The following is a 26890-nucleotide window of genomic DNA, read 5'->3' as shown; positions in this document are numbered from 1 at the left end:
CCAGGGCTTTTAAAACAGTGGTACGGGTACCACCTGTGGTACATTGGCACTTGGCAGGTGGTACGTGACCATCCTAGAAAACTGGTAGCGGGGGAGGGGAATGAGCTGAACCGGTGGCAGCACCACACAAGCCTGAGCAAGAGATGAGTGGAGATGCAGGGCTGTCAGGGCTCAGCGGAAGCACCAGGATCAGTGCCGCTTTCCAGCTGATCGGCACTTTTTTGGGGCTGTCAGGGCTCAGTGGAAGTGCCAGGATCAGCGCCAGGCTCCAGCTGGAGCTCAGCACTGATCCTGGCGCTTCTGCTGAGCCCAGAAGAAGCGCCGATCAGCTGGAATGTTGCAGCATCTCCAGGGTCTTGTGATTTACATTCAGATGCTTGGCAACTGATTCATATTTATGACGGTCAGTGTCCCAGGGTCATGTGAAGTGACCAAAACCTCCTGCAACCACCCAGGAGACGGGGGACATAAAAACCAAACACCCCCCCACCCCACCCCTGCTGCCAATTCTCAACAGAAATGCTTACAACAATGAAAACCTTGGACAGGAGGAAGAGCGCCGCCAGGTGGGCAGGCAGGTGTCTTGCTCGGCTGTGGCTTGGGGGGCACTTTTTTCAGTGCCATTGTAACTTCGAACAGTCACTAAGTGAACTGTTGTAAGTCGAGGACTACCTGTACTTTATCATTTTTTTCCTTTTTTTATTTTTTTTGGTCATCAAGTTTTTGACACTTTGCTAGGCGACTGGTGGTACTCAGATGTTGCCATATCCTAAAAGTGGTACAATGGGTGAAAAGGTTGAAAAGCCCTGCCCTGTACTATTTTGGACAAATGGCTGTCCATTTTGTGCATGCACAAAAGAGCGACACCATACCAGCCATCTTGTAAATACTGACTTTCGTGGATGCTTCTGAGTGGAAGAATAAGCAGGCTCATAAACCAACAAATGCAATTCATGCCTGGATTCAATTCATACCTTACATGGAGTCACTGTTTGCTTAATTCTGGTTTGTTCGATAAGCCACAAGGACTGAGTTTGAATCGCGCACCGAGTCAAAATCTAAAGAACTGCATTATGGCCAAATGTCATGAACAAACCCCCAGACAGTGATCCCTAGTATCATAATATAAAGTCATTTTCTTCTAATCAAGGCCTGTGACCTCAGCAAAGGAAAATTATTCTAATAAAGGAGAATCTTTGTAGCTCAGGATTGAAATGAGGAGTCCTGGCTAAGCTGGCTTAGGAATTCTGGGAGTTGAAGTCCACGAGTCATAAAAGAGCCAAGGTTGACTACCCCTGAACTAGATGATCTACCTGGTAGTAATGAAACTTGTTAGTAAGCACAGGTGACGTTACCTGGTTTGGGTAACCAAGTTCAGAGAGCACCAAGAAAAATATTGTTTGCACACCATCTTCTCTAGCTAAGCTTTTTATAAAGATGATTTATGTCCCCCTTCCCAAACTACCTTTAACAAACGAAAACAAAAATGGCACCAGCATCACATAGCTTTGAGCTCCTCTGTTTTCTTTCTTGCTGCTCAGAAAGAGAAATTTGGGGTTCCTCAAGGCAGTCTATCAACTTCTCCAAACTCTACAAGTTTCAAGGGGGAGTTTCCTTGAAGGAGCTAGCAAAGGCTATGAGAATCCCCCTTTGTGACATCAGTGTGGCCTGAGTGAAGGAGAAAGGCCACTGCAAAGAGTGGAAGTAGTTGATTCTCGGGGTTCACCCCTAACCACACAATTCTCAGTTCTCTGATTCGGTTAACCAAAGTCCCCAGATTTGAATTTCAATTTCATTCTCAGCAATAGCCATGCTAGCCGTGGAATTCTGGGAGTTGAACTCCCTGGAAACTGCCAAGGTTGGAAAATACAGGTAGTCTGCCATTTACAACCATTCAAAGTGACAACAGCACTGGAAAAAAGTGACTTATGACTGTTTTTCACATGACTGTGACAACATCCACGTGATCAAAATTTGGCAACTGACATGTATTTATGATGGTTGCAGTGTCCCAGGATCATGTGATCACCTTTTGTGACCTTCTGACAAGCAAAATCAATGGAAAAGCCGGATCAACTTAACAATCGTGTTACTAGCTTAACAACTACAGTGGTTCACCTAATAAATGTGGCAAGCAAGGTGGTAAAATGAGGCAAAGCTCACTTAATAACAGTCTTGCTCAACAACAGAAACGTTGGGCTCATTTGTGATTGTATGTCAGTCTGCACTGAGGCTCCCTTTTAATCAGCTGATCTTAAATTTTCCTGTCTCAAGTTTCTGATTAATAACAACAACAACAACAACAATAATAATAAAGTTGGAAGGGACCTTGGAGGTCATCTAGTCCAACCCACTGTTCATGCAGGAAACTCTATACCATTTCAGACAAATGGCTTTCCAGTCTCTTCTTAAAAACTTCCAGTGTTGGAGCATTCACCACTTCTGGAGGCAGGTTGTTCCACTGGTTAATTGTTCTACTGTCAGGAAGTTTCTCCTTAGTTTTAGGTTGCTTCTCTCCTTGATTAGTTTCCATCCGTTGCTTCTTGTCCTGCCTTCAGGTGCTTTGGAGAATAGCTTGACTCCCTCTTCTTTTTGGCAGCCCCTGAGATATTGGAACACGGCTATCATGTCCCCCCACCTCGTCTTTCTCTTCATTAAACTAGACATACCCAATTTCAGCAGCCGTTCCTTATACGTTTTAGCTTCCAGATCTCTGATCATCTTTGTTGCTCTTCTCTGTACTCTTTCTAGAGTCTCAACATCGTGGTGACCAAAACTGGATGCAGTATTCCAAGTGTGGCCTTGCCAAGGCATTGTAAAGTGGTATTAACACTTCACGTGATCTTGATTCTATCCCTCTGTTAATGCAGCCTAGCAGTTTGTTGGCCTTTTTGGCATCTGCAGCACACTGCTGGCTCATATCTAAGTGATTGTCCACTAGGACTCCGAGATCCCTCTCACAGTTGCTACTATTGAGCAAGGTACCCCCTATACTATACCTGTGCATTTGGTTTTTCTTGCCTAAATGTAGAACCTTAGTTTTTTCACCATTGAATTTCATTTTGTTAGATAGCACCCAGTGTTCAAGTCTGTCCAGATCCTCCTGTATCTTAAGCCTGTCTTCTGGAGTGTTGGCTATTCCTGCCAGGCTATTTCCCTGCTACAACTTGAGTTGCCTTGTATTCAGTCATAACAACACTATAAATGTGTTAAGGATGAAGCAGTCTTTTGTTTCCTCTCAAGAGCTGTCTTGTATTGCGTGATTTATTTAATTGTAATTTGTTAAACATCAATTCATACTAATTGAAGCCGTGGCTTATAGACTACAATGGCTCTTTTTCTATCACACCTTACATCAGGGATCTCCAAATTTTAAGACTTGTGGACTTTAACTCCCAGAATTCCCCCGCCAGCATTGAAACCAGTAGGGCTGGCTGGGGAATTCTGGGAGTTGAAGTCCACAAGTTGCCAAGTTTGGAGATCCCTGCCCTAGGTGATAAAGAAGCAAACCAAAGCTTAATTTTGAGCTCTCTTTGAACCCCTCTGCTAAATTGTAGCTGTTCTTGGCTTCTCTCAAGTACTGTGAACTTAACTGGATCCAAAGACAAATGTATTGGATCCTAAATCATCCTTCAGCTGAGATACGAGAGTAAAAAACAGCCAGGCAGGTACAATTTACTGTATATTAGAATCAGAGAGACTAAAACAGAAAAATTAAATAATATCATGAAGGCAAATTAGAAAACCAATATCTATATAATAAAGTAACAATGGGTGTTTGTAAAACTGGACTTAATTTAGGACCATGACTTTGGAGGCTATACAATTCACTAATGGGATCTAATGTATATTAGATAACAAGCTAGCTCATTTTATAGAACTAAAAGTTTATATATCTACCCCAAAATGACTCAAATGCAATTAAGAAAAAAAATAGTTTCTTGCCTTCACCCATTTCTGTTGGAGCAATATTCCAAAATATCCCTTTTGCAATGTTACAAATGTATACAGACATCTCAATCGTTCCAAATCTTTCAAGCATCTATTACTGTGGCAATCCTTAAAACATCATTCCATCATGGAACTGGTAGACAACAGAATTGTATCCTTTTTATAAAACAGATACATCTACAGGAGTTGGATCCCTTAAAACTTCTCATGACAGAGAAGATATTTCCACCAAGGGCTTTCTGATTTCTTGTTTTAATTCTTAGCCCTGGCACCATCTAATCACCCCTAAAACCTTTCTGTAACTATAAATTTTTGACAAAAATAAAAAAGTCACTTCTCAAGAACCTCCCAGCCGATGCAAATTCTTCCTGACATTCCTGACTTTAATCTCATTCTAAATCTCCTATTTGCTTATTTTTGCTCTCCTCACCTCAGGCCTTCCTGTTCTTCAAACGAAGGCGATGTTGTTCCTTCTGATGTTCCCAAAGAAATTAAGTGACTAAATGAAATCGGAGCCGTTCAACTATTCTGGGGAGGGAGGGAGCCGAGAGCAAGAAGGTTCATGACAGTTAATAAAATCTAAATGGGTCCAGCTTCGTTTGGACAAGACAGGAAGACATTAAATAACTGGAGGGATGTCAACACGAAGAGGGCAAAGGGCTATTTGGAGTGACAGGAACAAGTGAAATAAAAACCACCCAGGGATGCAAAAGGAGTGATATTTTAAAGAGAACAAGCTTAGGTCCCAGGTTTTGAAAGCCTCATAAATTAACTTCTCTGCTTCTAAAATTATAAACTTGGTTATCAGTGTTAAGCAACATAGAATTCCTCAGAGTAGGAATAATCCCTTCAAATAGGAATACATCACAGACTTCTGCCAATCAATACTATGTTCCTTCAGGCTTTCTATTAAACTAGGATCTAGTCCTTATAGCTTCTCTCTGGTCAACAGATGACTCCGAACCCTGACAGAGAATTGGCAGGTGAAGGTTGATTGAAATTGTCTGAAATCTGCAAAGTTACTGTTTTTACTTCTTTACACAGAATTCTCCAAGGTCATCAGATGGAAAGTCAAACCCAGTTTGCATTCTTTGTACTTTCTGTTGGAGAATGCCTTGTGGTATAAATTCTGGGATGTCTATTTTTAATGTTTGCTTTGTCGCACAGTCAGATAGATGTTCAGACTGGATTGGAAATATCACCCTTTTATGGTATTTATTAACATGAATTTTCACATTTTGTATCTGTAGTTTTTTTACATTGCTGTTTTATCCCATTGTTGTGACCGACTCTGAGTTGCTAATGGTGAGATGGGTGGCTACATAAATTTGATAAAGGTTATCAAAGGTAAATTTGATCTAAAGGTTAGGGAACATCTAGAGAGCCTGTTTGGTATAATAACTAAGATATCAGGCTAAAAACTGGGAGACTTGTACAGTATTTTTTCGGCACAAAGCCAGCTATGTGAACCTGGGCCAGTCACTTTCTTTCAGCCCTTGGAAGGAGGCAATGGCAAACCACTTTTGAAAAACCTTGCCAAGAAAATTGTAGCTTCTAAGATATGAAATGAGCACCTAATTCACTATATTGCTTTGTAACTTGATCTGGTCTCTCACATACTAATCTTTTATGCTCTCCTACAGCCATCTAATATTCCTACCCTTTCTTTCTGATTCTTGTTTTTTATATATACTTTTAGTTTTTAATTCACCTTTTTCATATTTTTTTAGATTTTTATTTTTATTCTTGATGTATCCTTTATGAATTTTAATGGTTGTACCCAACTTTCCTTCTGCTGATCTTTGATTGTAATAAAGATTTGATCTGATTTGGTTCTTTTCCAATTCGCTTTTGTCATACATATAATTTGTTGTTCTGTTAATTGAGGATATCTGATTAGAAGGAGGAGGACTAAAAATATTCATGTATCAAAAGCAAGAAGAAACTCAAAAACTCCTGAAAAAGAAAGAAATTGAATTCAACTGAGGCGATGTATACTTTTTCTGCTCTTGGGGGTATTTCAAAACATTCCAAACTAAATTAACCAGAAGAAGTCCATTTCAGAAGTAGTCACAGAATGTTAGTCTTACAAGACAGGCTAGACATAAAACATAGCCAATGAGCTAATTCTATTTTATTGTAAGGTTACATTAATAGAATCTTGTAAGTCTGAAAGTACATTCAGAATAGAAGAATGCAAATCTACTGTTATTAGAATCTTGCAAGTCTGGAAGTACATTCGTCTCCTTGCCCCCATCTCCTTTACAGCCCAAGAATCTAGAACAGTGGTTCTCAATCTGTGGGTCGGGACCCCATTTGGGGTTGAACGACCATTTCACGGGGGTCGCCAAACAACGCAGTCCGCCATTCCCCCCCCCTTTTCCTTAGCTGTGCTCCTCCCTTTTATTCTATTGGCTTTTGAAAGCCAATAGAATAGACTTTCTTGAATAGAGTCTAATTCTATTGGCTTTCAAAAGCCAATAGGAATTGTCCAGGCTGCCTCTGCCCTGCTGAGCCCACCAAAAGTCCCATTCTGCAAATGGTCCTCGACTTACGACCGGTTGAGTAGTCCTCGACTTACGACCGGTTGGGGATTGCGGCATTAAAAAGGTTGAGAACCACTGATCTAGAAGCTGCCTGCCTTGCAGACATTCCTACTGCAGGCTAAGTTGCTTTTTATCTGATGTTTCCTGAGTTGTGTCTTTTCTCCCTGTATTATTCCACATAGTATTGCATCAAATAATATCCAGGCTTACTGATTAAAGGGATGAAAGGATTGTGTAATGGCTCCAGACTTCTGTGGTTACCCAAGTTGGCAGCACTTTCCCTGACCCAGTTCATTTGTGGCCCAGCTATCATATTTTAGAAACTATAGCCAAGCTAGGAATTCTTTTTGCATCATTTTGAAATCCTGGGTTTGTACGTTCTTACTTTTCCAAGACTAGGAATTTTTGCCTCTGTCCTGGCTTAGGAACTCAAGCAAAACTGTACTCCCTCCTTCACCCCCATTTTTTAATTTGCTCAGCCTTCCCAGCCAAAAACATACTGGTGGTTTTGATGCCAGCTGATCCTTATCCAAGAGAAGGAGGGAACAGACAGACATCTCAACTTTGTTCCTGCTGTTTTTGCCAGAGCAATTTTGTGTCTAGGAAAAGTTATGAGGGTCCAGAGAGAGTCAAAACAGGCTGGGTCAACCTTGTCTGAATTTTAAAATTAGCTAAATCCAATTTTAAAATCTAGCTCTGATTTATCTTAATGCAGAACATTGGATTTTTCTTGTGAGCATGGGGGCATACACAGATATTGGTGCACCATAGCATAGGTACAGCCTCAGAAATATGATTTGCAGTTTTTTAAAATTTTTATTAGAACAACCAACTGAAAAGTATTAAAATATACTCAAACAAGAACACAGGAAGTCTGCAAACAATGAAATAGTAATACAGTAGACAAATGAAAAGTACTACCAGTATGCAAATTTAAGAACAAAGAATACCACGAACCGAGACAAAATTGGTGGAAGCAAGCTTAAGAATATTACTTTCATATACTGTATATACCATATTTTCTGGCGTAAAAGACGACTTTCTAAACCATGCAAATCATCTCCAAAGTCGGGGGTTGTCTTACACGCCGGAAAATACGGTAAGTAGGAAAAATCCTAGAGAGATATTTTATCTTATATGTCCAAAGAAATATTTTAAAATTGTCAGGGATGTCTGGTTTCTATGTGCATCATCCACAAAAGCATATGTGATCAAAGTCCTCTTTTAATGTGTGCAAAACATATAAATGGGTTGGAGCTTAGATGACTGTGGCCATCCTGTTTATTTTTTTAACCTTCTTCTCTGCAGACATCCTTGGGATGGATCGAACAGGTTATAACATCACATTTCGAATATAATTTCTAAAGCTGGAGAGAAATTGGGAAGGACTAATATGTAAAGTACACATTCATACTGAACGTGGGAGAAGGCAGCTGAATAACCATTTTCTCCAGGATTTCTGTCTCCCCACTGGATAAAGAAAAGCAAGGCAGTTCTACATCAAAGAAATGGCCTGATTAAATTAGCCTAAGGCATAAGAACATACGAATGAACCATCTCATGAAATATTAACGGTACAATACATTGGTCTAAAACAGGGGTTCTCAACCTTGGCAACTTTAAGACTTGTGGACTTCAACTCCCAGAATTCCTCAGCAAAGCTGGCTGAGGAATTCTGGGAGTTGAAGTCCACAAGTCTTAAAGTTGCCAAGGTTGAGAACCCCTGGTCTAAAAAAATCAAGTCTGTATCATCTCTAGTGTTCTGTGACCTAAAATGCAGAAAACATACTGGTTGTTCGCTCAGGTCTCTGGGAAATCAGTCACGGCCATCCAGATGTAAAGCTTCTAAACTGAAGCTGGGCCTCCATGCCTTTAACAAGGGAAGGCCAATAAAGCATCTGACTAAGAGGAACCAAGGAGAATGCATGGCAGGAGATGGCCAGTTTGCTTTGGACTTCACCAAGGTTCATTAAAAAATTCCCAGGGGTCTCCATAAAGAGGCACCTCACTATATCTTCCCCACACAAGATCATCAACCAGCTCTTCAAAATCTATTGCTGGCAGCCTGAGCAGCCCTCCCTTGATCCAAAACCAAGGGTAGATATTTTCACCAGAAAAGTTTGCTGGCGGGAAGGTAAAGATCCAATTGTTGGTCCCAGCATTGTAAAATGACACCTGCCCGGCAGTGTAATCTAGATTTACCTGGATCTTTTGGAGAGGCTCAGACAGACCCAAAGGAACAACTCCAGAATTGGTATAGGCCACATATTTTTTTTGCTCATCTAAACCAAGTCCCCAAATGCCGTTTTCGGGAGCAAAGTGTACCGGGTGCTTTCTCTCCACCGACTCTTTGGCAACCCCCACAGCCCAGATCTTCCCTTCTTCCACATTTATTTCCCAGTAGACTCTCCCTGCAGTGAACCCTTCACTTCCAAGCACACAGGAATCTTTTTCAAATCTCATCCAGTGGTAAGGTATTTTTTCCTTCAATTCTGCATTCCACTTGACAGTTATCTGGTCATCTGAAAGTTCCAGCATGTGATTCAGTGTGTCCCGATCGAAGAACACATTTCCTGGAAGAGAAAAGGATCGTGTTAGGCTGCAAGGCTCAAAGTGACTTTCCAATAATAATAATAATAATAATAATAATAATAATAATAATAATAATAATAATATCTTAGTAGAATTGAACTCAGAAGCAGAGTTAGTCAAAGAATGTATGATTAAATGGGCACAAAACTTTGGTGAACCGGTACTATTAGATACCTGGGAAATTATTTGGGTGAGGAACGTTAAATTTACGCAAGCCCAAAATTTAAGGGAGAACTTTTATAAAATGTTTTATAGATGGCATCTTGATCCACAAAAAATGTCTCGTATGTATCCTGATCTACAGCCTAAATGTTGGAGATGTGGAAGTTTGGATGCTACATATTATCATATTTGGTGACGTGTAAAAATATAAAAGCTTTTTGGATTAAGATATGGTGGAATATTCAAAGAATTTTTAGAAGGAGGGTAAAATTTACCCCACAATTGTTTTTATTAGGTATTGTTACAGATTGTGATACTAAAGATATCACATTGATGTTAAATTTAATCACAGCTGCAAGGTTGTTAGTAGCACAATGTTGGAAGAAGGAATCTCTGCCTACCTTGCAAGAGTGGCTTTTTAAAGTTTCTTATCTGGCGGAAATGGCAAAGATTTCGGCTTTCCTGAAGGATCAATCTCAAGAGAAGTATGTTGTGGTATGGAGGAAATGGATAGATTTTATACAACACAAGATGGATATTAAAAAATATTACTTAGCTTTTTAATAATTTATATTGAAAAGCCAATTTTCTTGAAAAGCCAAACTTTTTTTCCCTTTTATTTTTTTTCTTTTTATTATTATTATTTTCTTCTTTCCTCTTTTCTATTTTTCTTTTTTATATATATATATTACCTTTAATTATTTTATAACTTGTTTAAGTAATGTATTTAGATTTGTTTATAATTTTATAACTTATATTGAAAAGTTAATTTTCTTTTCATATTTTTTATGTATTTCTTTTTTTCTTCTTCTTTTCTGGTATTTATGTTTTTCTTTTTTTTACATATATATTGTTGTTAATTATTTAGTAATTTGTTTAAGTAATGTATCTAGATTTATTTATATTTTATACTTTTCTTAAGATTTTTTGAAGAAATTCTAATTAAGCCTATATCCAGCTCTGGGATAGTTGGGGGAGGGAAGGGGAGGGTTGGGGAGGGATGGGGAAAACTGTTTTGTTTTGTATTGTAAAACCTTATAAATTTTCAATAATAATAATAATAATAATAATAATAATAATAATAATAATAATAATAATAATAATAATAATAATAATAAAGTTGGAAGGGACCTTGGAGGTCATCTAGTCCAACCCCCTGCTCAGGCAGGAAACCCTATACCATTTCGGACAAATGGCTGTCCAGTCTCTTCTTAAAAACTTCCAGTGTTGGAGCATTCACTGCTTCTGGAGGCAGGTTGTTCCACTGGTTAATTGTTCTAACTGTCAGGAAGTTTCTCCTTAGTTCTAGGTTGCTTCTCTCCTGGATTAGTTTCCATCTGTTGTTTCTTGCCCTGCCTTCAGGCACTTTAGAAAATAGCTTGACTCCCTCTAATGTTCTATGCCAGCCTTCAGATAGATTATGGCAGTATCATTCAGAATTGCCAACTGGCAGATTGCTGGCAATTTTGGATGACAACAGATCAGCTAAAGGCTGGAGTAGATTTCTGCATCACAGCACTGCATGGAACATATGTGCCTATCATTCGGAGACGGTTGCATAGCTGTTCCTTTTATACATCAGCAAATTTTAATGTTCTGGCTAGGTCAAGGGTAGGCAACCTTGGCTCTTTTATGACTTGTGGGCTTCAACTCCCAGAATTCCTGAGCCAGCCATGCTGAGGGGAAAGGGAGAGGTTTCCAAGCTGAGCCATGCTGGCTCAGGAATTCTGGGAGTTGAAGTCCATGAGTCATAAAAGAGCCAAGGTTGCCTACCCCTGGGCTAGGGAGAAATTCCATAGAACAGGAAGTTGGACCAACCAATCAGCCCACAGGATGCGCACCTCCGCATAATGCACAGTCAGGATTTGGAAAGTGTGTATCAGCCCGCTTGTAGCCATCTGCAATCTCTGATTTACCCACCACCCTCTTCGCAGGGGAGTAAAATGACATAAAGTCCATTAGTGATATTGATTTAATAAATTTTGAAGGGGAAAAAAATTGGGAAGCACTGATTTATGGGAATCATTCAAGGTGAAGCAAGCAAAAGTGTCCCAAAATTTTAAAAGAGCAAAATGGCTGTCTGCTGGCAAAATGCAAACAGCTGCAGACTATTTATCCCATTTATGTGTTGTCTTTCCGCTAAATCATGGTTAATGTGGCTTAGCAATGAATCAGTGGAATGAAAAGTTTTTACAATGTATATCTATTAAATAACACATCAGAAAATAAACAACAGACGACTTATTCACAATTCATAAAACATACACCATTTGGCTGGTTTTGCACCACAAACTAAGCCACAATGATTGTGCACAAATCTCAGTGGCTAACTTCACACAGGAAAGGAAACCTTAAATCAATACATTCTTCCTGACTTCCATGATGTGGATCCCTCCCCCAGTTTGGCTTAGCAAATTTACCTTTCTCATAAGGCTTCAGGCAGTTGTCCATGGTTTTCATTAATTCGGTTTGCATCTTACCTAGAAAGCAGGTAAGCATTCAGTCAGAATTCTGCCACTCACCTTCCCAGGCATGCCTAACAAACCAATCCCGTTATAGTTTTCCCTTTTTACGGGAACAATGGCATTATTTAACTCATCAGATATTCATTTATTCATCTTTCAATTCATATGGCCATCTATCTCAACAAGTGACTCTGGGCAGCAAACAGAATTGAAATAAAATAAAAACAATTGCAAGCATTACAAAAGTGAAAATACAAAGTTGCTGAGAAACATCATAAGCAAAATCATTAGGGGCAACCAAGAATCAGGATCCTGCACAGCAGCGGTCTGCAACCTTGACAACTTTAAGACTTGTGGACTTCAGCTCCCAGAATTCCTCAGCCAGCTATGCTGGCTGAGGAATTCTGGGAGCTGAAGTCCACAAGTCTTAAAGTTGTCAAGGTTGCAGACCGCTGCTGTACACCCTTGAAGCCCCAGGCCTGGGCTCAGAACTAGGTCTTAGGGCAGGGTGGACAATTTATAACCAGCAGACTGGCTCAGGAATTCTGGGAGTTGAGGTCCAGAGGTCGTAAAGGGGGCAGAGTTGTCTACCCCTGTCTTAGAGCCTTAGAAAAGGCCAGTAGAGCTGGGGACATCCTGATCTCTGGAGGGAGAACAAGGTGGGCCTAAAAGGCCTTGCCAACTGACACCCTTCAGGTCCCACACCAATGGGACCTGAAGCATGCCCAGGATCAGATGGGTAGAAGCAACTCAGGAGAGTCAGTCCCTCAAGTAACCCACTCCCAAGCCATGAAGAACTTTAAGATGACAACAGCACCTTGAATCTTATCCAGAAGCACATTGGCAACCAATGTAGGTCAGTAGTGGTGTTATCTGAGCTGAATAATTGGTGCCTTTTATATCCATGCTGCTGCATTCTGCACCAACTGAACCCTCTGAATGCTCTTCAAGGCCAGCCCCATGTAGAGCCCATTGCTGTAATCCAAACTTTACAGCCTTCACAAACACATCAAATTAATTCCGAAGCTATTCCATAAACCAACCACACTCATATCTACACCATCTATGTCAGCACAAGCAACCAGATCCACATGTGTTGAATTCAAGCTAATTTTTACCTTATTCTATCTATCATACAGAAATCTCCCCAGAATGCTGGCTTTCTCTTGGGAACGGATAGATAAGGCTTCATGGTGGGAGTCAGTTTTGGACCTCTTGCAGCTGTGCAAAGATTCAAGGTTAGTTCCCCACTTGACCCCTCCATTCTGACTGGGTATTTCCTAACAATCTATGCCAGTGGTTCTCAACCTGTGGGTCGGGACCCCATTAGGGGTCAAACGACCATTTCACGGGGATCGCCAAACAATGCAGTCCGCCATTTTTTTCCCCTTTTCCTTAGCTGTGCTACTCCCTTTTATTCTATTGGCTTTTGAAAGCCAATAGAATAGACTCTCTTGAATAGAGTCTAATTCTATTGGCTTTCAAAAGCCAATAGGAATTGTCCAGGCTGTCTCTGCCCTGCTGAGCCCACCAAAAGTCCCATTCTGCAAACGGTGCTGCACCAGTTGAGTAGTCCTTGACTTACGACCGGTTGAGTAGTCCTCGACTTACGACCGGTTGGGGGTCGCGGCATTAAAAAGGTTGAGAACCACTGATCTATGCCTTTAACACTTGTCAACATCCTCAAAGTATTGATAGCATCCATTTCATTCACATTTTCCTTGGATGCTACTTTGACAGCATTCATTTCAATTCCACTTTTCAAAGTAGCTCTTTAATTCCCATACAAATCTCTGAATTCCTTCTTTCAGCTTTCCCTCCTTTGATTTCCCCCTGGAATTATGTCCTATTCTCACTCTGGTGTCTTTCACTTCCTTTTTTTTTTTTTTTTCAAGCTCTGCTTTTGGCATTCCCATACTACGGACTGTCTCCCATTCAGAAATTCTTTTTGATCTAGTAGATCTAAATTGGTCTTTTGTGATAAGGAAAGAAATTAATTGTACTTTTGGATTTACTGCTTTTCCTGTGAATGTATAAACCCATGTAAACCATGTATTTGAAAGAATAAGTTTTTTTTTTCCATGCATACGATTTTCACCCATCATTCACAAGAAAGTATGTGGAAGATTGTGAGAGAAGTAAAGGAGAGACAGATTTTCTGGAAGAGAAAGCTATTGATGACAATGTGCGCAAGAACATGACAAAACCTGGAACCCTCATGGGAAGAAACCCAAAGCCTGTTTCTACCACCTCTCATTTTCCTCCTTCTTTACATCCTGATACCTTTCAATGCCCTCAGTGTCTCCTTCAGAACTTTATTTTGTTCACTGATTTTTTCCAATCTCTGTTCCAGGTCACCAAGATTGTTTTCCACATACTTTTCTTCACCCAAGCTGAAGGGAAAAAAAAAGAAAAAAAAATCTAAGTTATATAGGTACATGAAAACAAAATGACATAGTTACATCTGTGAAAACACAAGCAAACTAGTGTGTTACATGAGGCAGCAAAAGATATAATGCAAGTACAGTCTTATGCAATTTCATGTAGGAAGAGGGTAGAGTGAGATGGGTGGTACCTCAATTAGATGATGATGGAGATAGACAGCTATAGATGGATAGATGATCGATAGATTTGATAGATCGATCAAATCTAGATCGATAGATATAGATGGGTGGATAGATAGATAGATAGATAGATAGATAGATAGATAGATAGATAGATGATAAGGTTAAGTTAGATAGATAGATAGATAGATAGATAGATAGATAGATAGATAGATAGATAGATAGATGATAAGGTTAGGTTAGATAGATAGATAGATAGATAGATAGATAGATAGATAGATAGATAGATAGATAGATAGATAGATAGATAGACAGACAGACTTACAGACAGATAAGGTTAGGTTAGGTTAGGTTAGGTTAGGTTAGATAGATAGATAGATAGATAGATAGATAGATAGATAGATAGATAGATAATATAGACAGACAGACAGACAGATAGATGATAAGGTTAGGTTAGGTTAGGTAGGTAGGTAGGTAGGTAGGTAGATAGATAGACAGACAGACAGACAGACAGACAGATGATAAGGTTAGGTTAGGTAGATAGATAGATAGATAGATAGATAGATAGATAGATAGATAGATAGATAGATAGATAGATAGACAGACAGACAGATCTATGTGTCTGTAGTCTTTTTCAAAGAAAGATTTCTAACAATCTTGTTACAGAGGAGCCAAGAGGAGCCTAGGGAACCACAGCAACATTTTCAGAAGTTCAGACGCAGGAGCTTCTCCAGGAAAGTGTATCTAAAACCTCATCCCCAGGCAGAAGCAAAATGTGGAAGGAAGAGATACGTACCAGTTCGAAATAATTTTAAATTCCTAGAAGGAAGAAGAGAAAATTCTCATTTGGTAAGGGTTAGGGTTAGCATTAGCATTAAAGTAATTATTAGAATTAATGCAGAAGTTTACATTATTCATTAAAACATGCAGTATTTGTGAACTTAGTAAAGTTTTAGCTATAATTCAGTTACAGCACCTTTGAGATTCCCTTTTGACTTCATTATTTATATACAACGGTTTCAAACTTTCAACTAAACTCTCAGTCTGAACAAATCATGCTATAGAGGAATAAGCATGTCATTATACACACACATACACACACACACACACACACACACAAACACACACAGCATGTTTCCCTGAAAATAAGAGCCGGCCTTTTTTTTTCCCTCCAAAAGAGGCAGTAGGTCTTATTTTCAGGGGATGTCTTTTTTTCCTAACACCTACCCCACCAACAGAGAATGAGGTGGCTGGATGGAGTCACTGAAGCAGTAGGCATGAACTTAAATGGACTCCAGAAGAAGGTAGAGGATAGGAAGGCCTGGAGGAACATTATCCATGGGGTCGCAATGGGTCGGACACGACTTTGCAACTAACAACAACCTCACTTCACAGCAGCGGCACCGATAGCCCCATCCTGAAGGAGGCTGACATGGCTGCCAGCCCACTTCTACAGCCACTCGTGGCAGGAGGCCACATGGCCTGCTGCGCCATGCCGCCACCATGAGGAGAGGCAGGTGGGAGAGGGGGTGGAGCTGTCCCAAGTGCCCTATAGGCACCCAAACACTTTTCGCCAGAACGGAGATCTGACAGAGACTGGAAGCTCTGTCTGCTTGCAAATGTGGCACTAATCGCTCCGTCTCCAAACACCCCATTTGCAAGGAGATGAAGCTTCCAGTCTCTGTCAGATCTCCGTTTGGGGGGAAAGTGTTTGGGTGCCTATGGGGCGCTTGGGAACCGAGCAAATCGGTTTGTTCCCAAGTGCCCCATAGGCATCCAAACACTTCCCCCCTCTGAGTGCAAACTTAGCTGCTCTGTGCCAAGGGGCGGGCGGGCTACAGCTGCTGCTGAACCCCATCGGCCCCCCGTGTGCTCACCATGCCCACCCCCTGGGCTTATTTTTTGGGTTCGGCTTATATTAGGCCCACCTCAAAAGATCAGGCTAGGGCTTATTTTCGGGGTGGGTCTTATTTTGGGGAAAACACAGTACACACACACACACACACACACACACACACACACACACAAAATCAAGAGCATTTCTATGAAAGTTCTCACCTTCAGGCATTCCTCAGGGAGCTCCTTACACAGTTTTTCTAGGTTACTGACCAAGCTGTTGATCTGAGTCATTTGCTTCAGGAATTCAATCTCTGACAGATCACACTTCTTCTCTATGTTTCCGATCAAGAAGTTCAGTTGGGTTGTGTTTGTGGTGTGTCTGGTGTGATTTTTTTTCTGGTAGTCTAAGATGTTGATTTTCAGTTCTTCCAGATGGGAAAGTAGAAACTGCATTTGATCCTTTGCAGCCTGATGGAACTGTTCGAATTCATGCACCAACTTGCGACGTTCTTCTCCTGGCCTTTTCTGCAGATATATGATTGTTGGGTTTGTATGCTGCTGAATCATCTAATTTCACAGCTACTCATGGGTAAGATTAAATACAATAAATAATAAGCAAAAAATATCAATGGTCATGTAATATGTCCACGGTAAGAAAATTAGCCGCAACTGCAAATAATCCATAATACAATATAGATAGTCCTTGAATTACAATGGCGATTGGGAACAGGATTATGATCGCTAAGCATTGTGGTCATACAGTGCAGTGTCACATAACCCCTTTGCTTAGGATAGCAATCCAGGTAGTCCCGGTTGTCATTGTAACCCTAAGACACACGGGGCATTAAGCAGGAAGCAGGTGTCCCAACTAAGTACCATGTGAGTGTGCAGGAGACCTTGGGAAGGGTCCAGGACTGGGGTAGGCAACCTTGGCTCTTTTATGATTCATGGACTTCAACTCCCAGAATTCCTGAGCCAGCTCAGGAATTCTGGGAGTTGAAGTCCATGAGTCATAAAAGAGCCAAGGTTGCCTACCCCTGGTCTAGGAAACTCACCACGGTCAACTTGCCATGGCCAACTAACAATGGGACAATTTGCCACAGCCAACTCATTGCAGAACAACTTGCCATAGTACAAATGTTACACAATATTGAAGAAATTGTGGAATAGAACCATTAAAGAAAGGAGGGACAAAACGAAATGTGAGTGACAAAAATGAAAATAATGTTAACATTATTTTAAATAATTAAATAAAATTGTTGAATCATCCCATGCGTGAGTTGTCCTGCAGAAAGCTGGCCACAGCGTCCTGTGGTGAGTTGGCTGTGGCAAGTTGTCCCATTCTGCTTGGCAGGCCCAGTGCAGGCACCACACAATTTGGGGATACATGCATGTGAGTAATGGGGGAACGAAGGTGTTAGTGGGTGTATATGTGTAAGCTCATGCCTACTGCTTCAGTGACTCCAGCCACCTCATTCTCTGTCAGTGAGGTAGGTGTTAGGAAAAAAAGACATCCCCTGAAAATAAGACCTACTGCCTCTTTTGGAGGGAAAAAAAGGCCGGGTCTTATTTTCAGGGAAATGTGTGTGTGTGTGTGTGTGTGTGTGTGTGTGTGTGTGTGTGTGTGTGTGTAGTGACATGCTTATTCCTCTATGGCATGACTTGTTCAGACTGAGAGCTTAGTTGAAAGTTTGAAAGATTGTCTGAAATTACAACGGCACTGAAAAAAGTGACTTATGATTGGTTTTCATATTTATGACCGTTGCAGCATCCCCATGGTCACATGACCAAAATTTGGCGGCTCAACAACTGTCATGTATTTATGACAGTTGGCCTGGGTTTGTTCATGTGATCACCATTTGTGACCTTCCCAGTTGGCTTCTGACAAGCAAAGTCAAGGGGGAGAAGCCGGATTCACTTAATTACTGCGTGATTCACTTGATAACTGCAGCGGTTCACTTAATAAGAATAAGAGTTACCTTGAGATAAGATGGGCCCGGCCTGTAAATTTCATAAATAAATTAAAAAATAACTGAGGCAAAAGGTCATAAAATGTGACACAACTCACTTAACAAGTGCCTTGTTTAGCAACGGAAATTTTGGACTCAGTTGTGGTCGTAAGTCGAGGACTACCTTTACCCAGTGAAATGGGGCCTGCCATCTTTTTGTTAGTTTAACTGTCTTCTCTAGCAAAATGGATCACTGATATAACCAGTGAGGCCAAATAAAAGCAGAGGCACCTACCCATAGATTCCGAGTGCTCATTTCAACATGCTTCTCATACATCCGAGCGACTTCTCTTCCCTTTTTCACGTGATTCTGGATTTCAGCCTAGGAAGAGGAGAAGAAAATCAGATCTGAAGTTTCTAGAAGAAATTCCAGGGATGCAAAAGAACATTGTAGCTTCTTTCAGTGTGTGTCTCCTCCTTGAGCAGCTGTAGACAAGACAATTCCCTCTTCTCACATACGGGTTGAACCTGCAAAATTAATTCTACCAGAAGGCCACCGGATTTTATTTATTTATTTATTTATTTATGAGACTTATATACTGCTTTAAGTGCAAGCACTCTCTAAGTGGTGTACAACAGTAAGCAATGTATATATATATTTACATTGCCCCCAATAATCTGGGTCCTCATTTTACCTACCTCGGAAGGATGGAAGGCTGAGTCAACCCTGAGCCGGTGAGATTTGAACCGCTGACCTGCTGAACACAGTCAGCTAAAGTGGCCTGCAGTACTGCACTCTAACTGCTGCGTCACCTCGGCTTTTGTATACAAAACTCTCTGAGTTTTGTATACAGTAGAGGGGTATTAACAGGTTCTCTCTGTTTTCATCAGACTGATACAGTGCCATTCTGCCACCTCAACCCTCCAGGACAGGGGTAGGCAATCTTGACTCTTTTATGACTCATGGATTTCAACTCCCAGAATTCCTGAGCCAGCCATGCTGAGGGGAAAGGGAGAGGTTTCCAAGCTGAGCCATGCTGGTTCAGGAATTCTGGGAGTTGAAGTCCACAAATCACAAAAGAGCCAAGGTTGCCTACCCCTGCGAGTCTGGGCCCTTCAAGTGATGTCACATTAAGCCTAAAAAAAAAAAAGGGGGGGGGGAGGCTGGCATTATAGCTGGCTTTGCCCTGTGAATGCCATTGTCTGTACACATTCCCATGAATTGGAGATGCAGAGCAGGCATAATTTATCAATAAAATTGGTTCCACTGCAACTGCTATAATTTCATGAAGGAGAGGAGTCTTTTTCATGCGTGTGATTGATTGCAGATTTTTTTTCCTATTATGGAATTCTTTATCCCGCCTTTATTGGTTTTAAAAATAACTCAAGGCAGCAAACACTCCTAACTCCTCCTACTTTCCTCACAATAACAACAAGCCTGGGAGGTGGGTTGGGCTAAGAGGGAAAGATTGGCCCAAAGTCACCCAACCAACCTTCACAGTTAAGGCAGGATTAGAACTCTCAGTCTCCTGGTGATTGGCCCAAAGTCACCCAGCTGGCTTTCAGGTGGAAGGTGGGATTAGAACTCAAGAGTTTTCTGGTTTCTAGTCTGGTGTCTTAACAAGAGAAAAAGAAAGAAAGAGGGAGGGAGGGAGGGAGGGAGGGAGAGAGAGAGAGAGAGAGAGAGAGAGAGAGAGAGAGAGAGAGAGAGAGAGAGAGAGAGAGGGAGAGACTAGTCCAGGGGTAGGCAACCTCGGCATGGCTGGCTCAGGAATTCTGGGAGTTGAAGTCCATAAGTCATAAAAGAGCCAAGGTTGCCTACCCCTGGTCTAGTCTATCAGTTCATTTGTGTGCATATACATGCTGTCAGGGAAAAAGTAGTTTTTCCCAAAGAAAAATCATCACTCTAGATAGGTTATCTTGACTTTCTACAGTATTAACAATGCTTGCTCCAAGGAAGACAGGCCCAATGATTGGGGAAAAAAGCAGAATGTGTAAATTTCTATATTCGTTTAACTGGGGTTTTTTTTCATGTAATCATGTGGGTGTGTGGGGTCTCTAACAATGCTTCAAGCTCTAAGCACATAGCGCTTGTAAGCAACTCCTGAATACCAGGAAGCGAGCTTCCTATGATCTTCTCGGCTGTCCTTACCAATTTCGGTATGGACCTTCTATCTGAGGCACTGCTGCCACCAAACCAGACAGTGATGCAAGTTTGTTAAGACACTCTCAATCATGAAAAGTGGTCAGGACCGAAGGAGCAACATGTGCTCTTCTCATCTGATGCAAGAAATGCAAACGCTGGTTTGCACGCTTCACGCTTTATTGGTTTTGGGGTCCTGCATTTGATTTCACAATTAATAAAGCGTAACAAGCTACATAACAGATTCTTCTCAAAGAACCTCTGTGCGTGTCTATGATATAATCTTATTTTTTATACTTTCAGACCCATCCTTTTTATCTGCAGAGAAGAAGCAAATACTTATAATTCTGCTGGTACGGTGGTTCCTGAAACCCTGACCTTGCAGCTGGCTGACAAGCCTAACTTTGCTCTCTGAAGTTCAGGCTGGGTTTGATTTCCTTTCTTCGTATTTCTACTAAAAATGAAACCATCCATGCAGGCTTCTTCCCCCCTCCCCCAATAAATAAATATTGTGACTTATAACCCTTCCTTATCTGCCATTATCTGTTCAGCCTTGAGTCTATTGCTATTCGCCTCTGGCATCTGTATGTGAGTTTAAAGCAGAAACAGGAGACTTACTTTTCTCTGGAAATGTGTCCAAAATAGCTTTTTGGACAGCTTCTTTCTAACTCTTGCACAGCCTGCACATCTTTTCACTTAAAGGTAGTCCTCGACTTACAACAGTTCATTTAGTGACCGTTCGAGGTTACAACATCACTGGAAAAAGTGAATCATGACCGTTTTTCACACTGAAACAACTGTTGCAGCATCCCCAGGGTCACGTGATCCAAATTAGGACGCCTGGCAACTGGCATGTATTCATGACAGTTGCAGTGTCCCTGGGGTCACATGATCCCCTTTTTGTGATCTTTTGACAGGCAAAGTCAATGGCGAAGCCCGATTCCCTTAACGACCGTGTTACTAACTTAACAACTGCAGTGATTCATTTAATAACAATGGCAAGAAAGGTCATAAGATGAAGCAAAACCTATTGAACTGTCTCACTTATCAACAGAAATGTTGGGCTCCATTGCGATCATAAGTCAAGGACTATCTGTATTCCTTTCTCTGCCTGTGAAGATACCTTTCCATATCAAACTATACCCACTTCATTGAAGCTGGGTTGATTTGAAGCCTCCATCTCACACTCCCTCCTTCTCTAGCATCTTGCAGGGTTTGAAACTGGTCTGCCCTATAAGGAGGGAGACCCAGGCGACACAGTATTGAATAACTGGAGGTTGTATAAATATTTATAGAAGAATATACCGAGAAGGTTAGATAAATAGAAGTATTAATGTAAGAGAAAATTAATCTTATTGTATATAATACAGATAGGGAAATTTGGAGAGAGGAGTTGCTCGGACATTACCCCTGAATTGTATCTGAAGAGGGATGAGAGGGAAGAAAGGAGAGGAGAGAGAAAAGAATGAAGGAGGGGAGAAGGAAGTAGGAAGGTTGGAGGAGAAGAGGAGAAGTGGAGAAAAAGGGGAGGAGAGTGGTGAAGGAAAGAGAAGAGGAGAGGAAGAAGAGGGAAGTAGGGAAGAGAAGAAAGGGAGAAAGAAGGTAGAGAAGAAGGAGTGTGGATACAGTGAAAGAGGAAATGGGCGAGTAATACCAAAAGTCATGTGTATGTATTTATTTCATTTTATTAAAAGTATCTTATATATGAATGTAAAAAGAATGTATGTTAACATCTGATAAATATCATAGTATATGTATGGGGGAGAGTTTGGAAAAATAAAAAATTATTTTAAAAAAAGAAAGAAAGAAACTGGTCTGCCCCTTCCTACCATCCATTCCCACAAGGCCCCCTTCTATCCCTTCCCGACTTTGATTTCCAGGTGTAATAAAATACTGAAGGATAAAGTTCATTAACATTTGCAGACTAACTTTTTTTTTTAAAAAAAATAAGCTTTGTCAGCATCTGAGCAATTTTGGGGGACAATAAATTCCTCTCTGTCTTTCTCAAAGGTCAGAATACTGAGTTTGCAATTGATCCTATAATGTTAAAGCATGTCAATAAACCATAATGATTAGAGTCATGCAATAAATTGAGCAACAATGTTAGGGCTTAATCTGATAGCATGTTATTTATAAAACAGTTAGATAGGATGTGCTTAATACTACTTAAGTATGTCCGTTGTGGACAGTAAACCATAGATTCTAGTTTACAGGTTGTGCAAACCTAGCTATGAACTTCATCATAGTTTACTAATCAACCCCATTTTGTGAAGCTGCATAATCACAATCTGGCTGAAGCCACAGAGCCATTTTGATGGATGAGGACTGTAAAACTAGAAGCAGCTGCAGATGTCATCCTAACTCAGGGGTAGTCAACCTTGGCTCCTAAGCTGGCTCAGGAATTCTGGGAGTTGAAGTCCATGAGTCATAAAAGAGCCAAGGTTGACTACCCCTGTCCTAACTCCTATGTTGCTCAGCTCCTCCCTGTGGAGCTAAACCCAGGACCCAAAGCAAATAATCAAAACATAGTGTAGTATTTACAGAATACTACAGAACTTACTAGTGGGAGTCCCACCAAAGAATATTGAGAGATGGCCCCTCACACCACAAAGGGATGCATTCGTAGCCAGTTTGTTCTAACTAATGGTTAAGGCACCAGCCTAGAAAGCAAGACACTATGAGTTCAAGTCCCATCTTAGCTGTGAAAGCCAGCCAGGTGACCTTGTGTCAGATCTACCAGGACTTGAACCCCTTAAATAGAAACAATCTTTGGCTCCATTTGTTGAGAAGAGTATAGTTTATTAGAGGTATTGCAAATCCAGAATTGAAAATCTGGGCACCAAAATCCCTCAGTTTTATTTTTCCCTCCCTTAACCGTCTCTCATTGCCCACCCCAGTGTAACCAATCCAATTCAGGCAAGATGTTTACCCAGTGGCCAGTCCAAGCACAGTTTGGTATGTGGCCCCCTCCTTCTTCCAGCTGGGTGACCTTGAGGCAGCATCTGGAGGAGATGCAGCACTTACTTTCGTTTTCCCCCAAGTGGAAGGCCCCTCTTCGTTCCCCTCTCTCTACAGTTCATGGCAGTCTGTCACTGCATAGCAAGGAAGCACAAGCAAGCATAAGGCGGCAGCTGACACTTTGGGCCAGTCACATACTCTCAGTCAACCCCAGTTCACAGGGTTGTTGTTCTGGGGACAATAGGATTAGGAAGGTGTGTGAGACATGTAAGCCTTGAGTTATTTATAAAAATAATAAAGTCAGGAAACCAACAAACAAATAAATAAATCTCAGAAAGGCGAGAGAGACTAACGCATAAGCAACAGATGATAAAAACATGTTCATAGATAAATGATCTCATGTTATTATAGGTAATGGAGTTTAGATAATAATAATAATAATAATAATAATAATAATAATAATAATAATAATAATAATAATAATAAGCGGCATAACAAAGTAGCAACAATGGTGCATTGGAAGATCTGCAAAAAATATCATTTGCCTGTAAGCAAAAACTGGTGGGATCATAAAATAGAGAAAGTCATAGAAAATGATAAAATTAAACTGCTCTGGGACTTCAGAATTCAAACAGACAAGCACCTGCAACATAACACCCCAGACTTAACAATTGTCGATAAGAAAGACAAAAAAGTCTGGATAGTGGACGTGGCAGTGCCTGGAGACAGCAGAATAGAAGAGAAAGAACTGGAGAAGATAACAAAATACAAAGACCTACAAATAGAAATAGAAAGACTGTGGCAAAAGCAAGCAAGGGTAGTACCAATAGTCATAGGCTCCTTGGGTGCAATCCCAAAACAACTGGAGCACCACTTGAACACCATTGGCATTGACAAATTCGCTATTAGTCAATTGCAAAAGGCGGCCTTATTAGGAACTGCTTCCATCCTGTGACGATATCTGTAATATCATCAAACATCCACATCTGCCTATCCCAGGTCCTGGGTAAGGACTCATAGGTAGACAAAATGCCAAATCCAGTCTGAACATCTGGCTGACTGTGCGATGATCCATAATAATAATAATAATGTTGGAAGGGATCTTGGAGGTCATCTAGTCCAACCCACTGCTCAGGCAGGAAACCCTATACCATTTTGGACAAATGGCTGTCCAGTCTCTTCTTAAAAACTTCCAGTGTTGGAGCATTCACCGCTTCTGGAGGCAGGTTGTTCCACTGGTTAATTGTTCTAACTGTCAGGAAGTTTCTCCTTAGTTCTAGGTTGCTTCTCTCCTTGCTTGGTTTCCACCCGTTGCTTCTTGTCCTGCCTTCAGGCGCTTTGGAAAATAGCTTGACTCCCTCTTCTTTGTGGCATCCCCTGAGATACTGGAACATTGCTATCATGTCCCCCCTCGTCCTTCTCTTCATTAAACTAGACATACCCAATTCCAGCAACCGTTCCTTATATGCTTTGGCCTCCAGTCCCCTAATCATCTTTATTGCTCTTCTCTGTACTCTTTCTAGAGTCTAAATACCTTTTTTACATCCTGGTGACCAAAACTGGATCACTTCACGTGATCTTGATTCTATCTATTTCCTGTGCCTGTTTTCCTTCAGAAACCAAAAAGGAAGACAATTAAACAATAAATAAAACAATAAAACAGGGAGGAAAACATCTCCCATCAATCAAGAGGAGGGGGCAGTTTGGGAATGTCGGGGGGGGGGGGTAATTCCCTATTGCAAATCTGTGGGATTATTCTAAAAAAATAAAATAAAGAACTTTGATCTTACCTCTCTCTATATCAACTTGATTTAATTCTATTCCATTAATCTAAGAATTTGTTTTTCCCACATCCCCACCCTGCTCCTGTGCCCTGTTGGGACAGTGGGGGGACCTTATGGGATGGTGAGGTGGAAAGTTTTGATCCTGTAACTTTCTCCCACCCCTGCAGCCCAACAGAATAACAAAGGAAAGGGGTATCTCATAGTTTCTTCTGCTTTGCTGCTGGTGGATGCCTCTTGCTCAAGCTGAAGGAAGGGAGACTTCCTGGAAGCTGAGACTCTTGACATCCCCTTCCTTGCAAGAATCTCCTCTGAATGGGGGGGGGGGGGAAACTGAGGAGGGAGAGGAGGGGCAGCCCTCAATCCCAGACCCCCAAGAGAGTGCTGCAGTTCTTCCTCTTAATAGAAAAATTAATACCTATTGATACTACTACTCTTTGGAAAATGACATTTTGCATGAAACAGAAAGAAATGAACTTACAAGTTACGGTTTTGATAGTTAGCATAGATTATGCTATAATCATAGGGGAAGAAGTAAATTTATAATTGTACTTATAAATGCTATACATATTAGATCTTCCTTCCTTCCTTCTTTCCTTCCTTCCTTCCTTCTCTCCCTCCCTCCCAGTTTTTTCCCCTTTTTCTTATTCTATATTAGTTTCTACTAATTTTTAATTTTTTAAAAAATATATATTATATATATAATTATATACCTATAAAATTTTATTTCAAAATGCGTGCGCACACACACACACCCACCCACCCACACAGAGATGTGCTCTTGGATGATTCCCGGGTGATCTCCTAATCTTGGTAGTTACAGTTTCTGACTTTTATAATCCATAGTAGAACTAGATTGATAACATGATCAGAAATCCTTGAAGAATTAATTTGTTGCTTTACTTGGAGATACCAAGAAGAGATTATCTCCCAGCTTTTACATTTATTACCAGACCTAGTAGAATGAAGAGATGCAAAGCAAAATGTTTCATTTGTTCTGTTTTCCTGCTCCATTTGCCAAAGTTTAGAAGCGCAATCAAAGGCTTATTTTGTATACATCCTATTCTTCCTGCCTCTTTTTCTAAATAAACCCTGGAGTAATTGCTACAGTCAAATTAGGATATTTAAAGTTTTGTTCAGGATGCTTTGCAAAGAGCGTTAGAAGTTGCTTTTCTCAATTTGCTGCCTGCCAGATAAATGAACTTCCTCTTCCAAACTTCCCAGCCAGAATTCCAAGCTTGAAATTCTTGGAAGAGTCTCGCCTCTTTTAAAACTTGCCAAGGAGATCCCAAAATTGTCTGGAACAGCCAATTCCTCACTCACCTTGTTTTTTTGGGCTGCTTCTTGAATGGGGAAAACAATGTGGTTGTGATGCTGCTTGGTTTTGGCACACTGGGTGCAGATCAAAGCCAACTCATTTTGGCAAAAGAACTTCAGAGGCTTGTTGTGGACCTCACAGAGAGTTGAGGGCATTAAGCTAGCAGCAGCTCCAGCAGCATCAGCAGTAGCCATGGCTCCTCTCGTGGAAAGAACGAGAAGAAGAAGAAGAAAAAAATCTTCCCCCACAACTTCCTTTTGGCCAAGAAGGTCTCCTCCCACCGTGCCCTCAGTGTGTTCTTCACTGACAAGGCCATCTTACACGCCTCCAGCTGTATCACACCAAGGTGGTGTTTCCCCCGCCTCTCATTAAATACTTATCACTGTGAATTTAAAATGGCTGTCTGGAGTTGAGCCCGTTTCCCTGACTTCTCACACGGCCTGCAACTGGAGGGCGAACTTCAGAAGCAGATCATGCTAGGAGGGTTCCTGTGAGGTCACCAAGAAAAATGTGTTTAGGGTGTCATGGGAACTCAAATCTTACTTATGTGTACAATCATGCTGGCAACCCTCTGAAAGGCCTTTTATCGTCCTGTCTCAGAATATAGTTCTGTGGAGGGTTA

The 26890-nt window shown here is 41.0% G+C and overlaps 2 protein-coding genes and 1 long non-coding RNA gene across 4 annotated transcripts in view; 1 reads left to right on the top strand and 2 right to left on the bottom strand.

The window, feature by feature from the left end:
- LOC120314235 (C-type lectin domain family 2 member D-like) overlaps window positions 1–4539 on the bottom strand; it is a 21386-nt gene extending 16847 nt beyond the window's left edge. Inside the window, exon 1 of the mRNA XM_039357107.1 lies at window positions 4382–4539. The gene's annotated coding sequence lies outside the window, so the exon portion shown is untranslated. The remainder of the gene's footprint in view (window positions 1–4381) is intronic.
- The window catches only part of LOC120314236, a 22508-nt gene extending 1484 nt beyond the window's left edge, over window positions 1–21024 (top strand). The window contains exons 2-5 of one of the 2 annotated variants that reach the window (XR_005558379.1): window positions 12856–12954; window positions 14070–14150; window positions 14947–15129; window positions 20515–21024. This is a non-coding gene — a long non-coding RNA (uncharacterized LOC120314236). Of the gene's footprint in view, window positions 1–12855; window positions 12955–14069; window positions 14151–14946; window positions 15130–16542; window positions 16673–20514 lie in introns of those variants that run through there. The other variant, XR_005558378.1, reaches the window with a different exon arrangement.
- Window positions 8185–26890, bottom strand: LOC120314234 (zinc finger protein RFP-like). The gene is made up of 7 exons (XM_039357105.1): window positions 26274–26890; window positions 18364–18450; window positions 16339–16644; window positions 15077–15099; window positions 14000–14109; window positions 11672–11731; window positions 8185–9070 (listed from the first exon to the last, which is right to left on the bottom strand). The coding sequence occupies exons 1-7, from the start codon at window positions 26460–26462 to the stop codon at window positions 8454–8456; spliced, it is 1392 nt and encodes a 463-aa protein (XP_039213039.1). The 5' UTR covers window positions 26463–26890; the 3' UTR covers window positions 8185–8453.

The sequence above is a fragment of the Crotalus tigris genome, unplaced genomic scaffold, assembly GCF_016545835.1.
Source record: "Crotalus tigris isolate CLP2741 ecotype Arizona unplaced genomic scaffold, ASM1654583v1 scf7180000018867.1602434, whole genome shotgun sequence".
NCBI classification, from domain to species: domain Eukaryota; kingdom Metazoa; phylum Chordata; class Lepidosauria; order Squamata; family Viperidae; genus Crotalus; species Crotalus tigris.
Note: the sequence above shows the minus strand (reverse complement) of the source record. Positions and strands in the feature narration are given on the sequence as shown.

Coding starts and splice junctions, on each gene's coding strand:
- LOC120314234 (XM_039357105.1), bottom strand. CDS start 26,462: ATGGCTACTGCTGATGCTGCTGGAGCTGCTGCTAGCTTAATGCCCTCA. Junction 16,645..18,363: donor TGAGCACTCGGAATCTATGG/GTAGGTGCCTCT, acceptor ATATATCTGCAG/AAAAGGCCAGGAGAAGAACG. Junction 11,732..13,999: donor GACACTGAGGGCATTGAAAG/GTATCAGGATGT, acceptor CCTGCTTTCTAG/GTAAGATGCAAACCGAATTA.